Consider the following 22,325-nt stretch of genomic DNA (forward strand, 5'->3'; position numbering starts at 1 on the left):
TGAGAAGACTTTTTATGTTGTTATGTTGTAACACATGAACTAGACATTGTTCTTACTTGGTAAATAGTGGTAGAATGAATGAAATAATGAATGAATAAAAATGAATATGTCAATAAAAAGTAAATACATCAATCAAATGAGTTTTCAACAAGAATAAATTAAGTAAGGAAATAGGGAGAAACAAATGATTTGAGAGGTTATACTATACATACATATAGCCTTCTAGATGAGTTAATTTCTCTGCAGTTTAATTTCCCATTAAGTAAAATGAAAGGTGGTCTTTCTTGATAATGGTAAATATTGATTGATTTTTTATGTGTGTTTTCATTATTTCTCTGTACAATTGATTGTTGAACTTTCATCTTTAGAAGAGTAAGAATTAATACTAACATTGTTTATTGTTCAAGAGAACTAATGCTAATATACACAGATGCCATATTTAATCATTACAAAAATCATGTAATGTAAATATTTTTCCCTATTTAAAATAAGGAAATGTGGAATAGAAAATGTCATGTATATTCTCCCAGAAATCAAAAACAGGGTGAAATTAGGGTTTGAATATAAATTTTATTTATTTATTTATTTATTTTTGGATAAAAACCTATTACTCTTCTTATCTTATCTAATACTTCCTGCCTATGCAGTGCACTGTGTTAAATTTCTTGGCACATTATTAAAGAACACTGACCCAAAAAAGAAGGATCTTTTCTCAATCCAAATCCTTAGGACCTTTTTTTTTTCCTACTTTGAAGTTACCATAATCTCTACATTGCAATATTTTCCACACACATCATGTTAATCTTTAATAATAGATATCATAACTGAATTTGTGAATACTCCTGAATATTCTACATAACTGAGACTAAATTCTCAGTTGAGACTATAAGATTCTGAATTCTAACCAATATATCTGTTTATGAGAAGTCTTCATATTCTTCATTTTGTATATTCCTAGACTTTGAGCAGATCAGATAGTCTGAGTTAATTTATTTCCCAAGAGTAAAGAAACATATACTCCAACATCTCTAATAGTGTTTGATTTTTTATTTTTCATGATAAATATACATCCACTTTTTCTTCAATTTCATGCAAAAATATCATGTCTGATATGAACCAGAGAAATACCTAGTATTTGTTCTAAAGAGTGATATTATTTCTTATTTCATAATGAGATTCAAAGTTAAAATTTTAAGTTTGTCACTTTTATTAACCTTTCTGATTTCCATTTATTTAAATGTGAAATGTACACACACTGTAATATAAGGGAAATTATTGAAAACAAATAACAGTAGCATTTAATCTGGGTAATCATTTTTTTCTTCAACATACTTAACCTTTTCGTTCAAAATCTGTAGATAACATATCTTAAATGTCAGCATTCATTTCTTATTAGAAAAACTTGATCAGGAAAGTGCCATAGGAACAAATTTAAATGTTTAAATATGTTAAATTTAAATATAATAAATTAATATAATATATACATATATCAAAATGTTTAAAATAAAAGTAAATCTAAATGAAAATAAAATACATAAGTTTTACTACTGTCTTTAGTGGTCCTTTTATAGCCATAGTTACACACTGAGCTACATCTCTAGACCCTTTTTAATTTTTTTTTTTGAAACCGAGTCTTAATAAATTGCTAAATCATCCAGATTGGGCTTAAATTTGTGATCCTGGCCTCAGCCTAAGATTGTAGATTTACACTACCATACATAGCTCAAATACCACATGTACTTGAAGACAGAGTACTGAATGGGTTTTGTAACAAATACTTCACAATGTACTCCATTGTTTTAGATTTTCATGGTCATTTGCTGGGTGAGAGAAACCTACATTTAAATCAGCCATTTTTTTATGTTATAATAAAATAGTTGTTTAAAAATATACTAAAATAATATATAAATTGTTATTTGTTTAACCTCACCTTTGAAGATTTACTTACACATACCGAAATGTAGTATTTTATCACTTGGTAACCCCACATAGCCCCGAATATGAGAAACACATCAGTGCCCTGTTATTACACCATGCTGTTCTCTATTCTTCCCTTTTCTTGATACAAGAAAACACTGGGTTATGAGTCATACAAGGCTATATAACAAATAGATAAACTAGTTACTGGAGATACCAGTAATGATGATTAACTATTTTAGAAGTTTACATTTCTCCTTCCATATTGTACGTAAACTCCAGAAAATCAAAAATATGTAAAATCACTCACTGTAAATTACAGAGCTTCTAGAACAAATGAGACTAGGGAAGAAACTCAAGGCTGTTTAAGTTTTTAAACAAAACCACAACTCAATAATAAAAATTGTATTAAAATAGTCATAAAGTCTTAATTAACATTTAATGCATAATTAACATTTTAACCTGCAATCAACCAATCATTTAGGGCATTAAATGAGGTATTTGTGCTTTTATTTTTTATTGAGGGCTTTCTTTTCTAGGGATTTTTATCAAAATTATAAACTTGATTTCCACTTTCATTGTTTTACTACTCGATTCCACATTTTCACAGCCCCATGACAAAAATTCGCAGTTGCTACCAAAAAGCCTAACACAAAGGGAGATTTTGGAGGCCACTAGATCAACTACAGTTCATCAAAAAGAAAAGTGCTGTTGTTTATGTTTAGGTTTTACTTAAGGTCTTATTATATTGTTAAGATTTTCTGTTTAATTCTGAGAAAGCATGCTCTTGATTTTCTCCAAACATTGTCTATGGAAGCTATGTATGTACCACCAAGTTTCACTGTTGATATTTACAGACTTTACAATGTTATTTACATTGTTGTTGTTACAAATGTTGGACAAAACATTCTGCATTTTTGAGAATTATAATGTTAGAAGTGATATGCGAATACATAAATTAATTTATAAATGATATGGGTGTATCCATGTTTATCTAATTTACAAGGAAATTAAAATACCCATCTATATTATAGAAAGCAGGACTTTTTCTTTTTCCTCACAGTACCACGATTACAACAGGGTAGATATTATACTCCTACTTATAAAGTTGAGGACACCAGAGGAGCAAAAATGATAGGTGCTACTTGTCAGATGTCCACTAAGAGATGAAAAAAACGAAGCAGCAAATTAACCTTTTAGGCTTTTATAACTTTTCTCTAAATATAGGAATAAAGGCATTCAAAACATGTGAGGTAAATTCAAAAAAGACCCATAATTAGAACTTACTAAATAAATAAAAGACATGTTCAAAACCTTAAGTTTTGATGATATTCTGGCTAGAATTACAATTGTCTTTAGCTTTGCAGATATAATTGCTCATCTGCCAAAGTTCCTAAATGAAAATTTTGATGAGGTCAACTCAAAATTGTTTTCTCTCACCAACCTGAAACCATTTATTCACCTGTGGTTTATAGTATTTTTACCTATTTGTGTTTCTGTTTATTAAATTGTAAAATGGTTTTTGCTACTAATACCTGACCATAATTAGCACTAGGGTTATTATTCTTATTCAATTGACCCAACAAAGTAAATAAGGTTAAAATTTGTGTGTTGGTTTAGCCACATTTTGTTGATAGGTTAATTTTTAGAATCCAACTAAAGGATTATTAAAAAGTTAAATATTTTATGACAACAATACATTACTGAAGTTGTCATGATGCCTTACCTAGAGTGAAATGCAGGTTCCTGAGTTTGCGATTGGCCATTCATTTATATATTACGAATCTATTGCAAGGCCCGGGATATATCCTATCCTAGGTATTGCATGTCTCGGTATTTTCACAACATTCCCATGCAGAATTGTAGTTCTTAAAAAAATGGGTAAGCATGTTTGTTGTGAAAGTTCCCACTTGTTTCTTTTTTTGAGACGCATATACTTTGTTCTATCTTCTTCTACAATAGTTCCATATTTTCAAAGACAGAATGTAGGACATTTTGCATTATCATGAACAAGATTTGTATGGGAGGCTGGATGATTTAGCTCAGTAGCACCGCGCCTGCCTCAGAAGCACAAGGTCCTGCGTTCGATCCCTGGCACCAAAAAAAAAAAAAAAAAAAAAAAAAAAGGATTTGTATAAAAGATTTACTTTACAGTAATATACACCTAAAAATGAGGATAGATTCTGTTGTCTTTGATCTATTTAACAAATATGTTAAGATTCCATTTAACTGTGGATGATTTAGGTGTGACTCTCTCTTAAATGCAAGAAAATCCATTAAGTGCTTTTCTAGCTTAGTAGTTGTTCCCAGCAAATAAAAGAAAAAATCTCCCAACCCTTTTCCCTTCTATTTCCTCATGCACTCCATTAGAAATTATCTCAGATAGAAATTGGCCAAAGGACAAGAATTAATGTAGTAAGACTTTGATGCCAGAAATGATTAGAAGATTGGTGCTTCCACCCATTTTTATTGCAGTTTCTGTCTGGGCGATGTCCCCGAGGCACTTTTCTATTGGATTTGTTCTGATATTTTCGTCTGCTGTCTAAGCTGTTTATTCTGAAGTTAATTTTGTGTGAATAATACTAACAGTCCATTTTTGAGTTTTAGAGCTGGCTCATTAATATCCATGCTGTTCAGCATTTCAACCTGTGTACTGATAAGCTTTCAATTTTTGGCTTCTAGTTACAATACAAATAACTTGATATAAAGAACTGGACTCTGCTTTCGTTGCTGTCACGATAGTTATGCAATTTCTGCATCTTCCTAAGGAAATAATCTCTAGCTTCTGTTCTAGAGAAATAGCAAACTGGCATCAAATTCTCTTTAAATCAAAGAATAGACCCTTTAGCAGATAATTGATTATGGCTTGAGAAAGCCTAGTCTATTAAAAAATAGAAGGGGAAAAGGAGAGAAGTAGAAAGACAGGGAAGATGGAAAAGTTTTATATATGCAAAATACCTTTTGAAATATGGAAGTCAGGAAAATAGTAAAATAATAAATACAGTCCATATTTTTAAAAATATACAAAAGCCTCGATAAAGAAAGATTCAATGCATTTTTCAGAGTCATCAGAAGTCAGCCAATGATATTAAGTGGCTTTAAAATGTAATGAATTTACCAACATAAGAATGGTAAGTAGAAACAAAAGAATTTGAAAAGAAGGATAAACTTGAGGCATTTGTAAGTGAATGGATGCACCTTGAGACCATAATATCAAGTGAAATAAATCAGACACAGAGCTTAAATATCATAGTTTCTCTTATATGAAAAACTGAAAATATAAAGAGAAACATAAAAAATGAATAACAGGAAATAAGGAAATATCCTTCAGATAGGAAGAAGAAAAATAGATATGGGGAGCGAAGCAGAGGGGAAGGAGAGGGGATGAAAAAAAGGATTCAATAAAATGGAAATAGAGCAAACAGGAAGGGGACCAAGTGAGGAAAGGACCAGGGAGCAATGGGGAGGAAAAAAATCAAGCTGTATGTGCATTTATGAACTCCCCACAGTAAATGTAATCACTGCACTGCAAGCATGTACTCATAAAAAGAAAAAAAGAAAATCAAGCTGAAACTGAGTTTATCAGCATTCTGAATCTTAGCAATACAGATAGAAATTGAAAGCACTCATCCACTTCTCAAGAAGCTTGTAAAATACTTTGAGCATCTGAGTGACAGAATTGCAAAAATCCCTGGCATTCACTCATTTGATAGTATGCTGAGCATCATACGTTGATTTAAAAGGAATACTGTTTCTTTTTCATCCATACAAACATGGAATTATTGTTAAATAACTAACTCAAGTCAACAAAGATTTGGATATGACACATCAAGGGGATTTTAAAATCATGTGTATTTGTGCAAATAGATGAAGAGAAGAATACATTTGCAAAAAAAAAAAAAAAAAGAAAAAGAATACATTTGGTGACCAAAGTTTACTTTTTTGAGAGACAGACAGGTACAGTAGATGTAGACTGATACATAGAGATGTATGCATATATATATATAATATCACTCAATTACTGATATATAAATTCTCATTTAATTATTGTCATACCTCTCATCCTCCTTAGCAAATGTATTAAAACTTAGGAAGGAAAGTTACTTTTCTAAAGTCAGTGGGCCCAGGCTCGGTTGAGTTTTGCTTGTCTGTACCCCTTTTCACAGTGACACCCTTACTTCCCTGTAAGTGTCATCATACAATTAATGCAGGAAATTTTTCTAAAATGTTTAACAGTAGACAAGGTCCCTGAACACAAGTATTTGAATATAAGTGATAGGAAATGGATATAATTTGAGAACATAATTAGCATAATATGTGTAGGAAGTTTTGTTTCATCATAGTTACTCCCAGAAACAATGTTTTAGGAACTAGAAAATTAGGTGCCTACATAAACAGACTCACTCACACAAACACTTTTCTGAAAGAAGAATAGGCAGTTAGTAAAAAATTACACTGTAAGAACTGGGTGTCAGAAATTGGAAGATTATATTAACAATATTCCTCACATAAGAAGATAAGAATGTGGTCAAAAAAGTTATTTGATAGAAAGTTATTTGATATTTTGATAAAAAGTTATTTGATAAAAAGTTATTTGATATTTGATGTAATCCTTACATCATGAATGAAATATATAAGAAAACTTATTCTATCATTCTTCATGTAGGAAAACCCATCCATGAGAACAATTTAATCATAGTAAATTCTTAAATTTAAGAATAGTATAAAGATAAATAAAACAATTTGTCCAAGAGACCTTTGGCCAATGTATGTGTAATATGTGTGCATACTTGAAAACATATATATATATATATTAAGAGGACACATTTCATTCACCTTTACACCTGGATAAATTGCAACTAAATCATTTATTATAAAACTCTAAAATTTCAGACTTAAAGCAAGACAAATAATGTGTTACTACCAGCCTATGTAAAACATAAGCTGTTTTATTATATATTCTATGATGAAATTAACTTTCTTCTAGAGAACAAAATTAGAAGCATGAACAATTGATTTTCCTTACAAATTTAAAGCAATATTTCTCTTTAAAGATTCAGCCCCCCCATATAAATTTCTGTTCTGTTCTTTATCCTTTCTTTCACATTTTTTTTTTGTTGTTGTTCATTATAGAATCTAGAAAACAATTTCAAGACCTTGTTCTTAATGATTCTCCCTTCACAGGACACTCATACAGATGGGTCAACCTATTTTAAGGCTAAAAACAGCAAAGAAGTGAGAGGACTACTCACAATTCCCTTTATATCTCCTGCTTCTACTACCCTAGTCTATCAACTGAGATACACAACTTAGAATAAAGCAGATTTTAAATTCTGCTTTGCTGTTGTAGAACAGTCATGGAAAACATTTGCATCAAAAAATCTTTCCTTCACCTATTGTAACCAAAGTTATAGTGAAATGGGAAAAGCTTGTTTAAAATGCAAAAAAATAAAAAATAAAAAATAAAATGCAGTGTACTTACAAATGACATGTGTCAATCAAAACTACAAAGCCAAGTGTGGTAGTGCACTTTGTAATCCTAGAGACTGGCATGAGGAGTGGGAGTTCTAGACCAGCTTGGACAATATAACAAGAACTCATTGTAACTCTCCCCCCTAAAAAGTACTTTTCTTGTGATTTGTAATAATAACTATTTATTATTTAATAACTTAAACAATAAGTAAAAAGACTATTTAATTATTCAAGTTAACTTAGTAAATTAGTAGCGAAATCAAGAACTAAAACTTTTGTCTTCTGAATCTAAATTCAACTCTTCATTTAAATGCCACCAAATACACCTGATCAAACATGTAATCTGAACAAATATCTTTAATTCAGTTTTAATATAAAGGATGTACTACGTAACATAGAGATGCATTGTCCTGTCATTTTAATAATTTCTTGGGTATTTTTGTTTTATGCTTCTACATTTTATTATATCACTTCTTTCTGAACTCTTCATTCATATTGACATAGAAAGTATTGAAGTAGGTGAGGATTCTGCCCTTAAACATTTTTACTTCCAACAATATTGTAATCTTCATTTAATTATGCTAACTGTAGTAGGAAATAGATAAGTTCAAGTTCATATTGCTGTGACCTTTCCCCAGACTAACACAGATAGGATTGTTCTGTTTTTCACAATTCCAAAAATTTTTTATGTCCCCATCTTGAAATATATTTCTCAATCTTGAAATATATTTTTTATTATGGATCTCCTGAGATTTCTTACATAGAGAAAAAAGCCAAATGTTATAGAAAAAGAATGAGGAAGATACTTAGGGAAAAAATAGAATACAATTTGAGCTCCCATAGTTGTGCTTGGTCAATATAAGCATGATTTGCAGTATTCAATTATCATGTGGGGATTGAATTGATCATTGGAACATTCCCTCTGTCAGCCCTACAACAAAATACCTTACTATTCTTACCTTGCTGAATATTATTTGTTCGGCTTTATTTACAAAACAAGTCCAGTATTTTTTTGCCCTAACATTTTACATGCAATTCATCACCATTACATCCCTACAAGTGCCTGGACTGTTTTATAATGGCAAAGCTTAGCATCAAAATTCATCTTCTTTGAGGCCAGGGATTTAGCTCCGTGGTTCCGCCCCGCCTCATAAGTGCAAGGTCCTGAGTTTGATCCCTGGTACCAAAAAAAGAAAAGAAAAAAGAAAAATTCATCTTCTTTCAAACTCACCTTGAAATAGCTATGCCTATATCATCACCAAAACTGAAGGAACACCACACTAAATGAAGAAATCTGTTCAAAATCTTTGGTTCATAATATATTGATACCATTTTGAATTCTAATACTAAAACCTTGGAAATATAAGGTTGAATTTAAAAATGGCAACTTAAGAGAAGAGAATAAAGGAATGAAATTTCATTTTTGTATCTGTATGTTAAAAGCATAAATTTGGGGTTGAAAGTTTCAGTTTTTAAAAATTTGTAGTAATTTACTAATTATTATTTTGACATATTTGCTACATTTATATTTCATTTTATAATACTTTATAACATAATTATATTATAATTTTATAATATAATTGCATTTTATAATAATTTATATTGCATTTTATAATAATTTGACGGCCATAAAATGTCTCATTTATACACATTTTGGATAAACTGAAAGTTCCCAAAATAGCTATGAATAATACAATAGATCATATTTAAATTGGAACGTTATATCTTCCATTGTAATGAAAGAGTTTGCATTACCTTAGCAGTGCTGACAGGATTTAAAGGACAGTCCTACCTTAAAAGTTAACACTCTGGCTGGGGATTTAGCTCAGTGGTTTCACCGCCTGCTGCACAAGTGCAAGGACCCAAGTTCGATCCCCGGTACCCCCCCCCCCAAAAAAAGCTAACCCTCTGCTAATCACTGTATAGGACCTATTTATTATAATTTTTATATTCCTGTAAGTCTTCTGATACCATTAGTCCAACTAGAAATTGGAGTCCCTCTGACAAAATAGATCAGGAAACATAAAAAAATGTGTTTTATCTGAAGATACTGACCAGTTTAATTTTTGCACAATTAGCAAAAACCCTCCATTCCACTCTGAACTGTAAAGGAATATGCTCAGCCTAAGCTTAATATAAAAGAGTAAAAAGTATTTAATGTTCTGTAAATGTAATAGTTTTTTTGGTCATTATATTTCATTAAATATTTTTAACTGCACTATGCCACTTAATGTTTACCAAAATATTCTTAGAGGACACAGTTTATTTTTTTGCCATTGTTACTGATAAATAACATGAGTCTCAGAACTTCAGTTTCTTGCCTATCCTCAGAATAAAGATGACACTCAAACTTTGGTATGCTTACAGTTTAGTATTAAAGGGTATATCACTTCTCAGCCTTTTGGCTAAGGTCAAGTGTAGTATTAAAGGGTGTAGTTATTCTTTGGCATTTGTCCTCTATTAATCATTATATTTGCAGTAAATACCCCAGCTTCAAAGTACAGTAACTCCGGAGCACAGTGATTCATGGTAGTTCTCAAGTGTTAGACAAGCAATATTGGTACTACCTGGGGAACTGAAAATAAAACAGACTTCATTCTTAATGAGGCAATTAAAATTCTAGCTTAGAGCACATGGATATGTACAGTAAGTCCCAATTTTCTAATCAAGAGGTAAGATTGAGAAAAATTTAAAAATAACAATGAAATACAAAAATTTCAAGGCTAAGGTTGCAAGCTGTGAAAAGGTAGATCTAGAATGAATGAAGATCATTGTTAAATGTTAGATATAGGAAAGATTGAAAGGTAGTTGTGGTTAAGTAGCTTCCGTGATAGTTTATTTAAAACAAATATAATAAGCCATTAACAGACAATCTTGTCCTCACAGGGATAATTGAATTTTGGTTGTATAGAGTAAATGAGATAATTGATCTTAAATGCTTGGACCACAGAAGAATTTCTATTAGATGGATATGACTGCCATAGTTAAATGCTTCTGACCTGATATTTTATTTTAAACTAGAGAAATTAGTTTTCTTCCCACAGTTCTGGAGGCTGGAATCTAAGATCAGGGTGCTAGCATGGTTGATTTCCTCTGAAGCCTTTGTCCTTGACTTGAAGATGGTCACACTTTTGCCACCGCTTTATGTAGAAAGAAGTTCTCTATACATGTGCACTTCTGAGGTCTCTTATGTGTCCAAATTTCACCTTCTTACAAGTGCAGCTGCTAGATTTGATTGCGACTCACCCTTATAGAATCATTTATCTTTTTATCTTACTTGCCTGTTTAAAAGCCCCATCTTCAAATATAATCAGGTTCTGATATATTGAGTGTCAGGGACTCATCATATAAAGTTTAAGGGAACACAATTGAGCCCATGACATCAACCAATAACTTTTAATTACTCAAGAATTTTCTCTATTGCCTAATTGGTCCTTTGCCTAACTTTTATATCTTATCATTTCTATTTGTTGCAGAGATAGGTTATTTATTTTAGGAAATCTTGTAACCTAAAAGCTTCATAATGAGGGCTGGTTTTTGGATTGGTGCTTCTAGATAAACACCTTCATAAACTTAAAGACAGGAGACTTCACTGTCTGTACCTTGAAGAGTAGAGTAGGTGGGGATTTCTGAGCTGCCACTTCACTAGCAATGGAAAACTTTTCAGAATTGAGTGTTCTAATACTCTACAAATTTATCACATGGACCATGACCTATTTGAACTATATTAAGTTTGCACCTAGAATATATGTGTGCTTTTCAATCTACTGTTTTTGGCCTTACTATATTCTAGAAAACAAAATAATAGACAACATTTTAATGGGACATTTTAAAATTGTTCCACCTTTTTCCTTTTAGAGAAAGTTCATGTTTTATAATTTACATCTAGCTTTCAAGCTTTTTAATCATGTGTGTCTTTGCTTTGTTTCCTTCTGTCAGGTATATTGTTCAGATAGAATTTTTCTCACTATTTCCTTAAATTCTGAATGTGAATTCTAACATGAAGGGAAAAATATCATAAGGAGATATTAATACAATATTTCTTTCTGAGTCTAACATCCTTTAGGGTTGTACATTTCCATTAAATTATTACTGAATTTCCACAATTGAAATTGCTTTCCATAAGATCCTTCAGGCTTTATAAACCATCTACAAGACATTTCTCAAACACGCTTGAGAAATCTAATAAAGATAGACCTATCAACTTAACAATTATTCTTTAGAAATGTCTATGGAATGTGCCATGTATTGTCATTTCTCCCCTTTGAAAAAGAGTTAAACTAAATTCTCTTGTGCAGTTTTAAGACATATTTTTATTTTGTTCAGGGAACTTTTCATTTAAAATTTTATGAAAGAATATGGTATTTTATGTCTAATTACAAATAATTTTTAAAAGTTACAAAGCCAATATAGGCCCTTTCTGTAACATTTGCTAACTAAGAAGTATGAAATCTAAAACTTGTACCAGTTTGTCATTTGTTGTTGTTTTGATCCAGTGCATTGGCATTTACAGGGATGGAGAACCAGGAGGCCAACTGGTTACAGAGAAGTTCCATATTGACTGGGATTCTGTCCTTGTCGACATGGATAATGTCATTGTGGCAAGATTTGATGGCAGAGGAAGTGGATTTCAGGGCCTTAAAATTTTACAGGAAATTCACCGAAGGCTAGGTTCAGTAGAAGTAAAGGATCAAATAGCAGCTGTGAAGTAAGTGGGTGCATATTTTTCTGTTGTCTGTTTTCTATAATGATAGAATCTAGGTATATGACTTATACTACTAACTGACTCAGAGGTTACTATTTTAGTGACTGGGCAATTTTCTAATTTGAGAATATAGTTCTATTGCATATTTTTCAAATATGTATCAAATTTATAATAAATGAATGATCATATTCCCCTTCTGAAATTATCATTTTGGATTTATGAAAATGAGAGGGACATATACCACTGTATTACTTGGTTACAATAATAATTAATGTCTTTTACTTGCATAGTTAATTTTAATTCTTTAAGTATCACAGTTACTATTATCACACAAATTAACTAAGAAAGCTTGTAGGTTCTTTACAAAATTAGATAGAAATCACCTAGGATATTGTTAAAATATAGATGGTAACCCAATCTGCCTGCAATGTGGCCAAAGATTTTGCATTTATAACAAGATCTCAGGTGACACCAAACCAGTAGACCGTCACTTTGAGTATCAAGGTTTGGGAATATTCCGTCCTTCAACATGAATAGAGCTACAGGCAGTAAAGCATTTCTAATATGTGTGTGTTTGTATGTGTGTGTGTGATAAATTCATACATGCATTTAACTAAAAAAGGTATTACTACATTTATTTTTTTTTCTTTTTCATTGCAGATTTTTACTGAAAGAGCCATATATCGACTCCAAAAGATTAAGCATTTTTGGAAAGGTAAAGAGTAGAAATGCTACTTTGCATATTTCAGGGGTGCACTTCCTATATGTGTCAATAAGGATAAAGCACCAATTGAGCTACACAATAATTCATAAAAATTTAAAGAAGATTTAGAAGGTTGTAAAATGACTCAGAGAAAGTAGAGCATGAACTGTGTGATGAAAATCATTCAAGAGATGAGGGAGGAAAGTCTAATGCAAGTGTTCAGTGTAAGTAAGAAAAACATGTTTGGAGAACAGGAGATTTTAAAAATCGCCTACAGTTAAATTCACATTGGAGGTTGATGGGCAATAAGAATGAAAGGAAAATTGAGTACCGACTTTAGATGTCCTCCACATCAGCTAAGAAATTTTGGCTTTACTCTGTCATCATGAAAATTTTAAGCTTCAGGTTTAAAATTACAAAATCTCACATTGTTTCCCCAATCATTGCATTGGGATTAATGAACCTCAGGACAGTCAGATCTGGTGATTTAAACATGCAGAGTGACATAGGATATAAACAAGTATTAACAGAAGTGAATTTGTTTTAAATGGAAATACTATTCCATTTCAACTAAACAATTATTAGTATTTGAGACTGAATTATAAATGAAACATTTGACTTCCTAAGTATATACAAGATCAATATTGGCCTTGAGACGTATGGTAGTAGACCTTGAATTTTTTTTTAAATTGTTTTTGTTTTATTTCAGCATTAAATTAAATTGCACAGAACTCATAAAATGAGTGGAAGTAATGTTCTTGCTTTTTCTATTGCCTGGAAAAATGTGTTTAAAAATTTAATTAGATTATAAAAGCATTTTGGGCTATTATTTTTTGTTGGAAAAACTTTTGAAATATTTAAATTTATCTAACCTTTTAAGGACTATCAAGATCTTTCTATATGTTTTGGAGTCAGTACTTGAAAAGAATTTTATTTTTTTCATTTCATGTAAGTTTTCAAGAGTATTTTCAAATGGTAGTATATGATGATCTTGGTTTATATGTTTATTTACTTATGGAAGTAGTGGCACATTTTAATTCCCAGTATGGCTTAGTGCTTTTCTGATTTTACTGTAGCACTCATGGAAACAAACATGCTCTTTATTGCTCTTCCCTCCATTCTTTTTTAAAAATTAATTTTATTGGTACACTTTAGTTATAATGAACACATTCATCATAGGAAATTTGTACCTGTACATATATCTTGATTCTTCTTTTTTCCCCAACCTTCTTCCTCCTTCAACTCCACTTCCTTTCCTTATTTACAAAGCTTTCTCTTCATCCTTCCTTGTTTTTAAAGGAAGCATATTTTCTAGAATAATTGCTTTTTTATTTCATTAATTTCTATGCTTGTCATTGCTACTATTTAAATCCATTTGATAGTTATTAAGTTGAATGCAGAAGTTATTATTTTTTATCACTCTTCCTTTCAGATATGGATATTTGGATATGACATGCATTTGAAATACTTGCAGTTCTTTCTCCTAGTAATGTTATCAGCATTTATTATGAGTATCTCTTCATTTCCAAAATCAGTCTATTTCCTCTGAATTGTTTATATTATGAATTGATTTTTTTGTTGTTGTTTTCTTTTGCTTTTGGCTTATTTGTTTTGTTTTGTTTTGTTTTGAGACAGGATATCACTATGTAACCCAGGCTGGCCTCCCACTTCTGGCAACTCTTCTGCCTCAGCCTCTTGAGTGGTGGGATTATAAACATGCGTGGTTATGAATTGCTTTTACTCTTTTATTTTTGGTATTGTTCTTTTAAAGACTGATTATTATTGCATTCTGATAAGATGATTGATCTGTGCCACTGAAAGATTGAAATGTCAGTTGATTTACAATATAGGAAGGGCATAATTTTTAATGCTTCTATGTGTGCCTAAAATTTTGATGTTACATGAGTGTCCATTTAATCAAACATGTCCATGACCATGGACAAAAAATTAAGGATTTATATTGTCTTTAATTTCTGAACAAGGTATAGTTTATAAAAAATCTGATTATATTGGTGAAATATTCAATTTTTCATTATAAGACTAATTTTTGATGTGTGTTTTAAACTGATTATTCGTGCCCTACAAATTAAAAATTATTTTAGTTATGAATAAATAAAATTTTTTATTGTTTGTGCTGATCCAACTTATCTCTGTTGATTTGTTTTGCATAGAGATGATATTTTGATACTAAAATTGTAATCCCCAAGTGGGGAGATAGTTCAGTAGTTGTGTGCTTGCCTAACATGCACTAGGCCTTGAGTTCAATCAACAGAGCCAGAAAAGACAAAACAATTATGAAAGCAGAATCCTTTGGAATAGTATTTGCTGAATGTAGGAATTTACACTTTATGATGTTCAAACTATACCTTCATGGTTTAGGTGTTCCCTTTAAATAGAAAAAGTCAAAGATGATTATTTTTTGTCTTTTTGATATTTTCTGTATTTAATTGAAGATCATATCCATTTGTACTTACTATGATTATATTTAAATGGTACTGTTTTTGGTACATGTGCCTACTGTCTGCCTTACTTTTTTCTTCATTTCTTTCTTCCATTCATTTGGATTGATTTGATTATGCTTTTGTTTCTTTGTATAAATATATCTTTTGATTTGGTCATTAGTTTTGCCAAAATGTAGGTCACTTCATGACTATCAACCAAGTTGTTTATCCATTCATATATGAATAGACATTTATGCTTTTAGTTTTTGCATCTATGAAGAATTGTCGTGATCATTTGTGTACAAAGTTTTTGTAGACATATAGCTTCATTTTTCTTGGTAAATACCTAAGGGTAGAATAATTGAATAATATAAGAAGTCTGCATTTACTTTTCAAAGGAAAAGCTAAACTATTTTTCCAAAATTCATAACACTTTATTTTACCAACAGCAGCATAGGAGTGTTCCCAAGCATTCAACATCCTCATCAATGCTTAATACCAGTGGTCTTTTTAACTTAAGCCACTCTAATCAGTGAATAGAAGTATTTGTTTTATTTTCATATGTGACTCAGTGATAAAATAACGTTCAACATCTTTTCATTTGTTTATATATATATATATATATATATATATATATATATATATATATAATGTGTGTGTGTGTGTATACACACATTTGGTATATTGACCATTCAGACCACACAGCAGAGTAACACTATCATATTAAGATTTACTAAATCACAGGAAACATGTTCTAGGCACAAAATTACTTGTATCTTCCATGTAAAAAATTTTTAATTTAGATATAATAAAATTCACTCATATATCTTAAATTCTGGTCATTCTTTCCACCTTGTTCTACTTTTCAAAAATTTTTGTCTCACACAAGTACATTGCATTTCTTTATAAGTTTTGGAATACTACTTTGTAATTTCTAAAATATAGCCCAAGCAATTTTTAGGTGAATTGTGCTGAATCTGTAAGTCACCTACAGAAAACTGCCAGCTAAGAAATATTAACATTTTCAAACTTATTTTTTCTTTTGCATTCTACAGTTTCTTTTACATATGCAAAATTATGAGTATCTTTTTATTAATAACAAGGCTGTGTTGGTTTCTCTGAAAGTGCATTTTGTCTTCTGTGAGTTTTAGAAAAATATCATCATTTCTATTAGAATATTAACATAACTCTTCACTCTCTATAAATTCTTTTTAAAAGAATATTAAAAGTTTCTTTTACCACTTTATTGTATAAACACTTTCCCATATATTGAATCATTTTTCTTTCTGTATTTAATTTTCTAGCACTTTTGCATCTATACTCTAGTCCAGAAATTTATTCTAAGTGATTATTTTGCTTTTCTATGTTCAGTTTAAAAATGTATGTATTTTTTTATCACTGAAGGTGCCATTGGGATTCATTTTCATAGAAATTTAGTTGAATTTTGTCTCTTCTTTTGATGTTTTCAAATAATTATTTTTAAAAAGATGTTTATTTTTATTTGATAACTTGAGAATTTGCTTTTGTTGCCTTTCATTTCTGTTGGCTCAGGTTTTTTGTTTGTTTGCTTGTTTTTTTGCTTGTGCATTTATTTGTATGTAAGCTTATCTTTGTTGAAATTCAATTGAGGGGAATACTTATGGAAATACTTTGAGGGTTGGAATACAATGATATTTTTGTATTGTTTTGTTTTATTGTTATTTGTACGTGATGAACTGGGACTGAAAACCTAAGTATAGACTTATGGCTCAAATTTTCAATTCAATTTATTTTTATTGGCTCAGGACAAGAAAAAACAAAACCTTTATACTGATTGCTTTTGTGCAGCATCCTTAATTTTTGTCACCTTTAAACAGGTTTTCTGGGTCTAGCTTTTTTCAGGATCTCCTTTAGGTCCATCTGTAGAATCCTGTACTTTGTGCTCCCCATTCTCTGGAGGAGTCTTGACAGCAAAGACTAAAATCAATATCATGTGAGCAGAGCATTGTCTTCATGATTTGTTTACCTCTCAGCTTTCAGTTTTTATTTGGCCTCTATAGTTTCATTACCTTTATGTCTGTTCAACATTACATACAAATTATTTTTAGTTGCTCAGAGGTTGTGCTCCTTTTTATGTTTGTTCCTTTATTTTCCACTGCTTTGTATATGGTATTTCAGGGGAAGGTATTTTGTTTTCTTTTCTTTTCTGTTTTTCAGTTGAAAGATCAATGCTTTATCTATATAACCAAATTCTGTAGATAGAATTCACACACACATATTGTGGCCATCAATGAGGCTAAACTATATCTAGTTAGTTATAAGCAGACTTCAGGGTATCTACACTCACTGTGAAGAATGCTGCAATTCATTTGAGATACTCCCTCTGGGAAAAGAAGATTGATAATAGTGAGTCAGGAATCTGTCATATTTGAACAACTTCTTTCCTTTACACTCACCAATGTTTGATTGAATTTCCCAGATCTGCCTTTTCTCCTTTGGTTCTACGATTCAGTCTGTTTTTATAGTGATATAGATCAATAGCTACCTAAGTAGCTAATTTTATATGATTGAATTTGCCAGAAAAAACTAAATTCACTTACATATTCTGAAATATATCTCCCCAATTGATCCTCAGAAAATTGAAATTATAAACTCTAAGGAACTGGTTGATATTTTGTTTTGTGTAAATTTTACTTTTTCAGAATTTGGAAAGCAATTCTAATCTATTTCCTCAAACTATAGAACTGATTAAAGCATAAAATGATAATGTTTCAACAAATGCTTTCTGTGCCAAGTAATATATATTTTTAGATAATGCTGTTGTTTTCTAAATATTGAAATGTTAGGCTCTAAAACATTAGGGAAATAGTGCTTAAATTAATACATTAGCTTCGTGGGAAATTTTGAGGAAAAATAGAAGAGATAAATTTCAACTAGCCTAAAAGGCTTTTCATATCCAATTCCATATCAGTATATCACAAATATTCCTTAAGTAGTCCACATATGAATATGATTGTACTAAAAATGGTAAATATCAACTAAAATGGGTCTTAAGGATGTTTTAGTATAATTTATTTTTCCAATGTGTTTTCTGCAATGTAATTGAATTCTCTTTTAAGTATGCTTTCTATCTTCCTACTTCAGTGTCTTTGTTCATACTTTTGTTTCTTTCTAAAATCAGCTGATGCCCATATACTGTATTACTTCATAATCTTGTACCTTATTAAGCCTTATTCAGTTTTCTCTTCCTCCATGAAAATCTTATTAAATTTCACTAGCAACCACATTTCCCACCTGTGCACTCACGGAACACATTATCATAGACTCTTACAGTTTTATCACTTAGCAACATATTGTATTTACTTACATTCTTGTTTCATTCTAAGTCAGGCTATAAGTCTTGTCAGGCTATTTATGTTTTATTAGCTTTTCTTGTTGAATAGGAATTTAAATTAAGCTTATCTGAGAATCTTGTTCTAATCTAAAATCACCTTTCACTCCAGATATGTTATTTTTATTTTCTCAATCCGTTGTTCAAACCTTACCACTTCCTTAAAGAGTTTACCTAAATTTCAGTTCATAGGATACATTATAAATGTTAGATCAAGTTGGTTGCATATCTTCATTCAAATTTTCTGTACTTTATTGATTTTCTGTCTTTTTTCCCCAGTCAATTAATGAAAGCAGAATGTTGAAATCTTTGGCCATCATTATCTATTTTCCTTCTTTTGTTCTATCAGATTTTTCTTTATCCATCTCAAAGCTTTTATTTATCTTATCTTGGTTAATTGAACCTTCTTGAGTAATAAACTATATTCTTTAACTGTGGTTATTTTATTTTCCTTGAAATCTATTTTATGAAATAATATAACCACTCAAGTTCTCTTTTGATTATTTTTAAAATGTTGTATTTTATTCTATTCTTTTTATGTATTTGTGTGTTTATACAAAATTGTTTTGATTAGTTAATTCATTCTTTTTAAATTTTTTCTGATTTAAAGATCATTTTTAAGAATTTAATTTGTCTGTTATTTGCATATTATTGATAATTCTTCTTTATTTTGATGTTTGCTTTAGAATTTACAGTATGCATTATTACAGTTACTTTCCTCTAATATAATTCTGCTTCAAATGCAGTATGAGAAACTTGCAATGATATATTTTTCCCTTTCTGGCTTTTTTGTAATTGTCATATATTTTCTGCTATCTATGTTCTAAGTCTCCAAGTATATTGTAATTTTACTTAAAAAAATCAGTTTTCAAGAAAAATTAAGTGAATCTCCTTTCTACTACTCAATCATGATGGTATTAGAAATTTCTACATAAAATTATTATTTTGGTTATTAGAAATTTCATAATTATCTTTCTGAATTGTTCATATATGTTAATACTTACTTTATGTTGAATTTGGATATATATTTTTTCTTCTTAGCATTTTGAAATTTTGTTATATTAAAAATAGTCCCTGTTCACATTTTTCAAAACTATTTCCTTAACCTGTTAATTGTATTTTAACATTGTATGTGAAAAAACTTGTTTATTAACATCTTTTCTAATCCTTTATTTAGTGATTTCATCTAATAATTTTATTCTATAGATATTTCATTCCTTTTTTCTTCTTAACCTTCTTATTAGTATATGTTTGCAATACATAATAAATTTCCTTGTCATAGAGAATTGATGTATAAACATAATACATCTTGATCCTATTTTATCAAATGAGTTTATTTTATTTTCTCTTTAACATTTGATTTCAGTGGGGAAGAAGGAAGAATAAAGCATTCACAGTGCATGGTGATAATTTACTTACTTAGTTTCACACAGCCAGCCACTTTTCATCTCCACTCATTGAGTGCATCATCTTTAAAACTTTAATGCATCCTATTTATATATCACCTCAAATATCCCTCGGTTTATCTCTTGTGTAATCTACCTGCCCTTATGCTAATCTTACATAGTTTTCCCTTATAAAATATTTCATAAATTTTAATATTTTAAAAGCAATTTTCTATTCGCTACCTTTCTCTTTTAATATAATCTTGACTCACTTCTTCTAATATTTCCACTTTTCCAAATTCTTCCTTAATTTTTTTTCTTAAACAAAAGAAATTTATTCCATTCTATTCTTAAGTGTGGAAGTTCAAGATCAAGATGCTGGGTGGAGGGCTGGCTTCTTCTGAGGCCTCCCTCCCTAGATTAGAGGCAGTTGCTCTCTTGTTGCCTCTTCACATGATCATCTTTTGAGTTCAGCTGGAATTTTAAAATTAATTTTTATTAGACTATTTTTATAATACAGGAGGATTAAATCTCCATAAGGAAAAAAAAAATCTCCACAAGGTGCAGTCTTAATTTGAGTTAAACAACTTGTATAGTAGGTGTCTTTCATTTAACTTTTTAAATTCTCTTCCAGTTGGGTTTTTTATACTTCTTTTTAATATGTGTATAGACTGTATCTCCTTTCTGTATTTCCAGGAATTGCTTGCAACTAGTATGTTTTAAATTTTATGTGGATGATATTTTGTTCTCTAACTGGTGTGCTAGAATAATAGGAAGTTAATAATAATGGCATACATAGTTTTTAACTAAACATATTAAATACTAAAAAATTTTTGTATAAATGATTAAAGAGTTTGAACCACTTTAGTTGGAATAATTAGCCTCAGAACTTAAATTAACCTAAGTTAATATATAATAATTTAAAAATTTTTTATTCTTTTAAGCAAATTTATATGGTAATTTAAGATAAGAAAACTGGAACCAAATTTTCCTCAGCAATTTTCTTTAAGATATTATTTAAATAAATTGAAAAAAGTGTAAAACTAAAAACTCTTTTATATAGACCTTATTGTGATTACCAGGTCGCCATTAATGGTGAACAAAGTGAATTTACTGAATCAACATTTGCTTTGTGCATACCATACTCTCAGCAATTTTTGAAGAAGTGGTGAGAATTGCAGTAGTCATGAAATAAGAAAAATGTCATTTTCATTGATTTTATACTTTATAGTGATAGATGGAAAATTATCTATCTATGGATAGATAATGAATAATTAGTAAAACATACAAAATGTCAGATGATGACAGTGTAATTCAGAAAAATAAAGTGGAGCGGCAGAGTGAGTGCCCAACATTAGAGATGAGATGGCAAATATAAATCAGAAGTCAAGAAAATTTCCACTCAAGAGATCATGCTTTTGTAAAGACACAAACATATAAGGGAGGCAAGGAGCATGCTATCTGGGGAAGATAAGCAAGTTTAAAAATATGAGTGTCTATAGAAGCTTCTTAAAACTTTATTTATGGTGGAAAGTATTCATTCTTTGTAGTTTTTTATCTTTTAAGTTGATACAGGGCCTTTTCTGCATTTAATACCAACTTGAGTGATTTCCAGGCTTTGAAAGTTTTAGTATTTATAATCTAAAGATTATGTATTTATAAACACAATAAGGCTTGGATCATGGCACTTCTGATAAAATGTAAATAATTATCTTAAATCAACATATTAAAATGATAAATACAATACAATAAGTTGTTATTATTCATAATATTTAGAGAATTTTATTTCAAGTTAATTCATTGTACACTGCAAGTGATGTGGTCCAGAACAAATTATACAGGTCTAAATTTATAGGAAGAACATCTTCTATCTTCTAGTTCTAATGTTGTGTCCTTTTTACTATATTAATGAGGCCATTTAAAGATTATCTCATAATATGTGCCCTTGAAACCTAAGTCCTAAATGAAACAGCACAGCAACACCATCCTCTGCTCTTCAATTCTTTCTCTTTTGAATATGGTTTCTTATGCCAATTTTTTAAGAAGGAAAAGTCTCTGGAAACATTTCTATTACTAAGACCACTAAATTATGTTTTAAAATAATAACACAAATGTATTGACAAGTTAAGTACTGCGTTAGGGCTTGGCAAATGAAAGTTAGAAAATAATTAAGTGAAAGAAAAAAATCGGATTATTAAGAAACCAGTAAAATGTTGGCACAATGGAAGAGCATCCTCCACTGACAACTGAATACTTTTGATTCACATCAAACGGCAAACAGCCTCTAAATGACTACAGAGTCAATATGATGATCCTGTGCTTTAAAACCTGC

General features: G+C 30.1%; 1 protein-coding gene across 4 annotated transcripts in view; it reads left to right on the forward strand.

Moving 5' to 3' along the window:
• Positions 1 to 22,325, forward strand: part of Dpp10 (dipeptidyl peptidase like 10) — a 1,332,172-nt gene that overhangs the window by 1,293,759 nt on the left and 16,088 nt on the right. For all 4 annotated transcript variants that reach the window (XM_004836090.4, XM_004836089.3, XM_087197849.1 and 1 more), the window contains 2 exons: positions 11,903 to 12,097; positions 12,755 to 12,809. In XM_004836090.4, coding sequence (XP_004836147.1) covers positions 11,903 to 12,097; positions 12,755 to 12,809 — 250 coding nt within the window. The remainder of the gene's footprint in view (positions 1 to 11,902; positions 12,098 to 12,754; positions 12,810 to 22,325) is intronic.

Source organism: Heterocephalus glaber, unplaced genomic scaffold (genome assembly GCF_053883595.1).
Source record: "Heterocephalus glaber isolate CG9 unplaced genomic scaffold, H.glaber_assembly_v1.0 deba00000347, whole genome shotgun sequence".
Lineage (NCBI taxonomy): Eukaryota > Metazoa > Chordata > Mammalia > Rodentia > Bathyergidae > Heterocephalus > Heterocephalus glaber.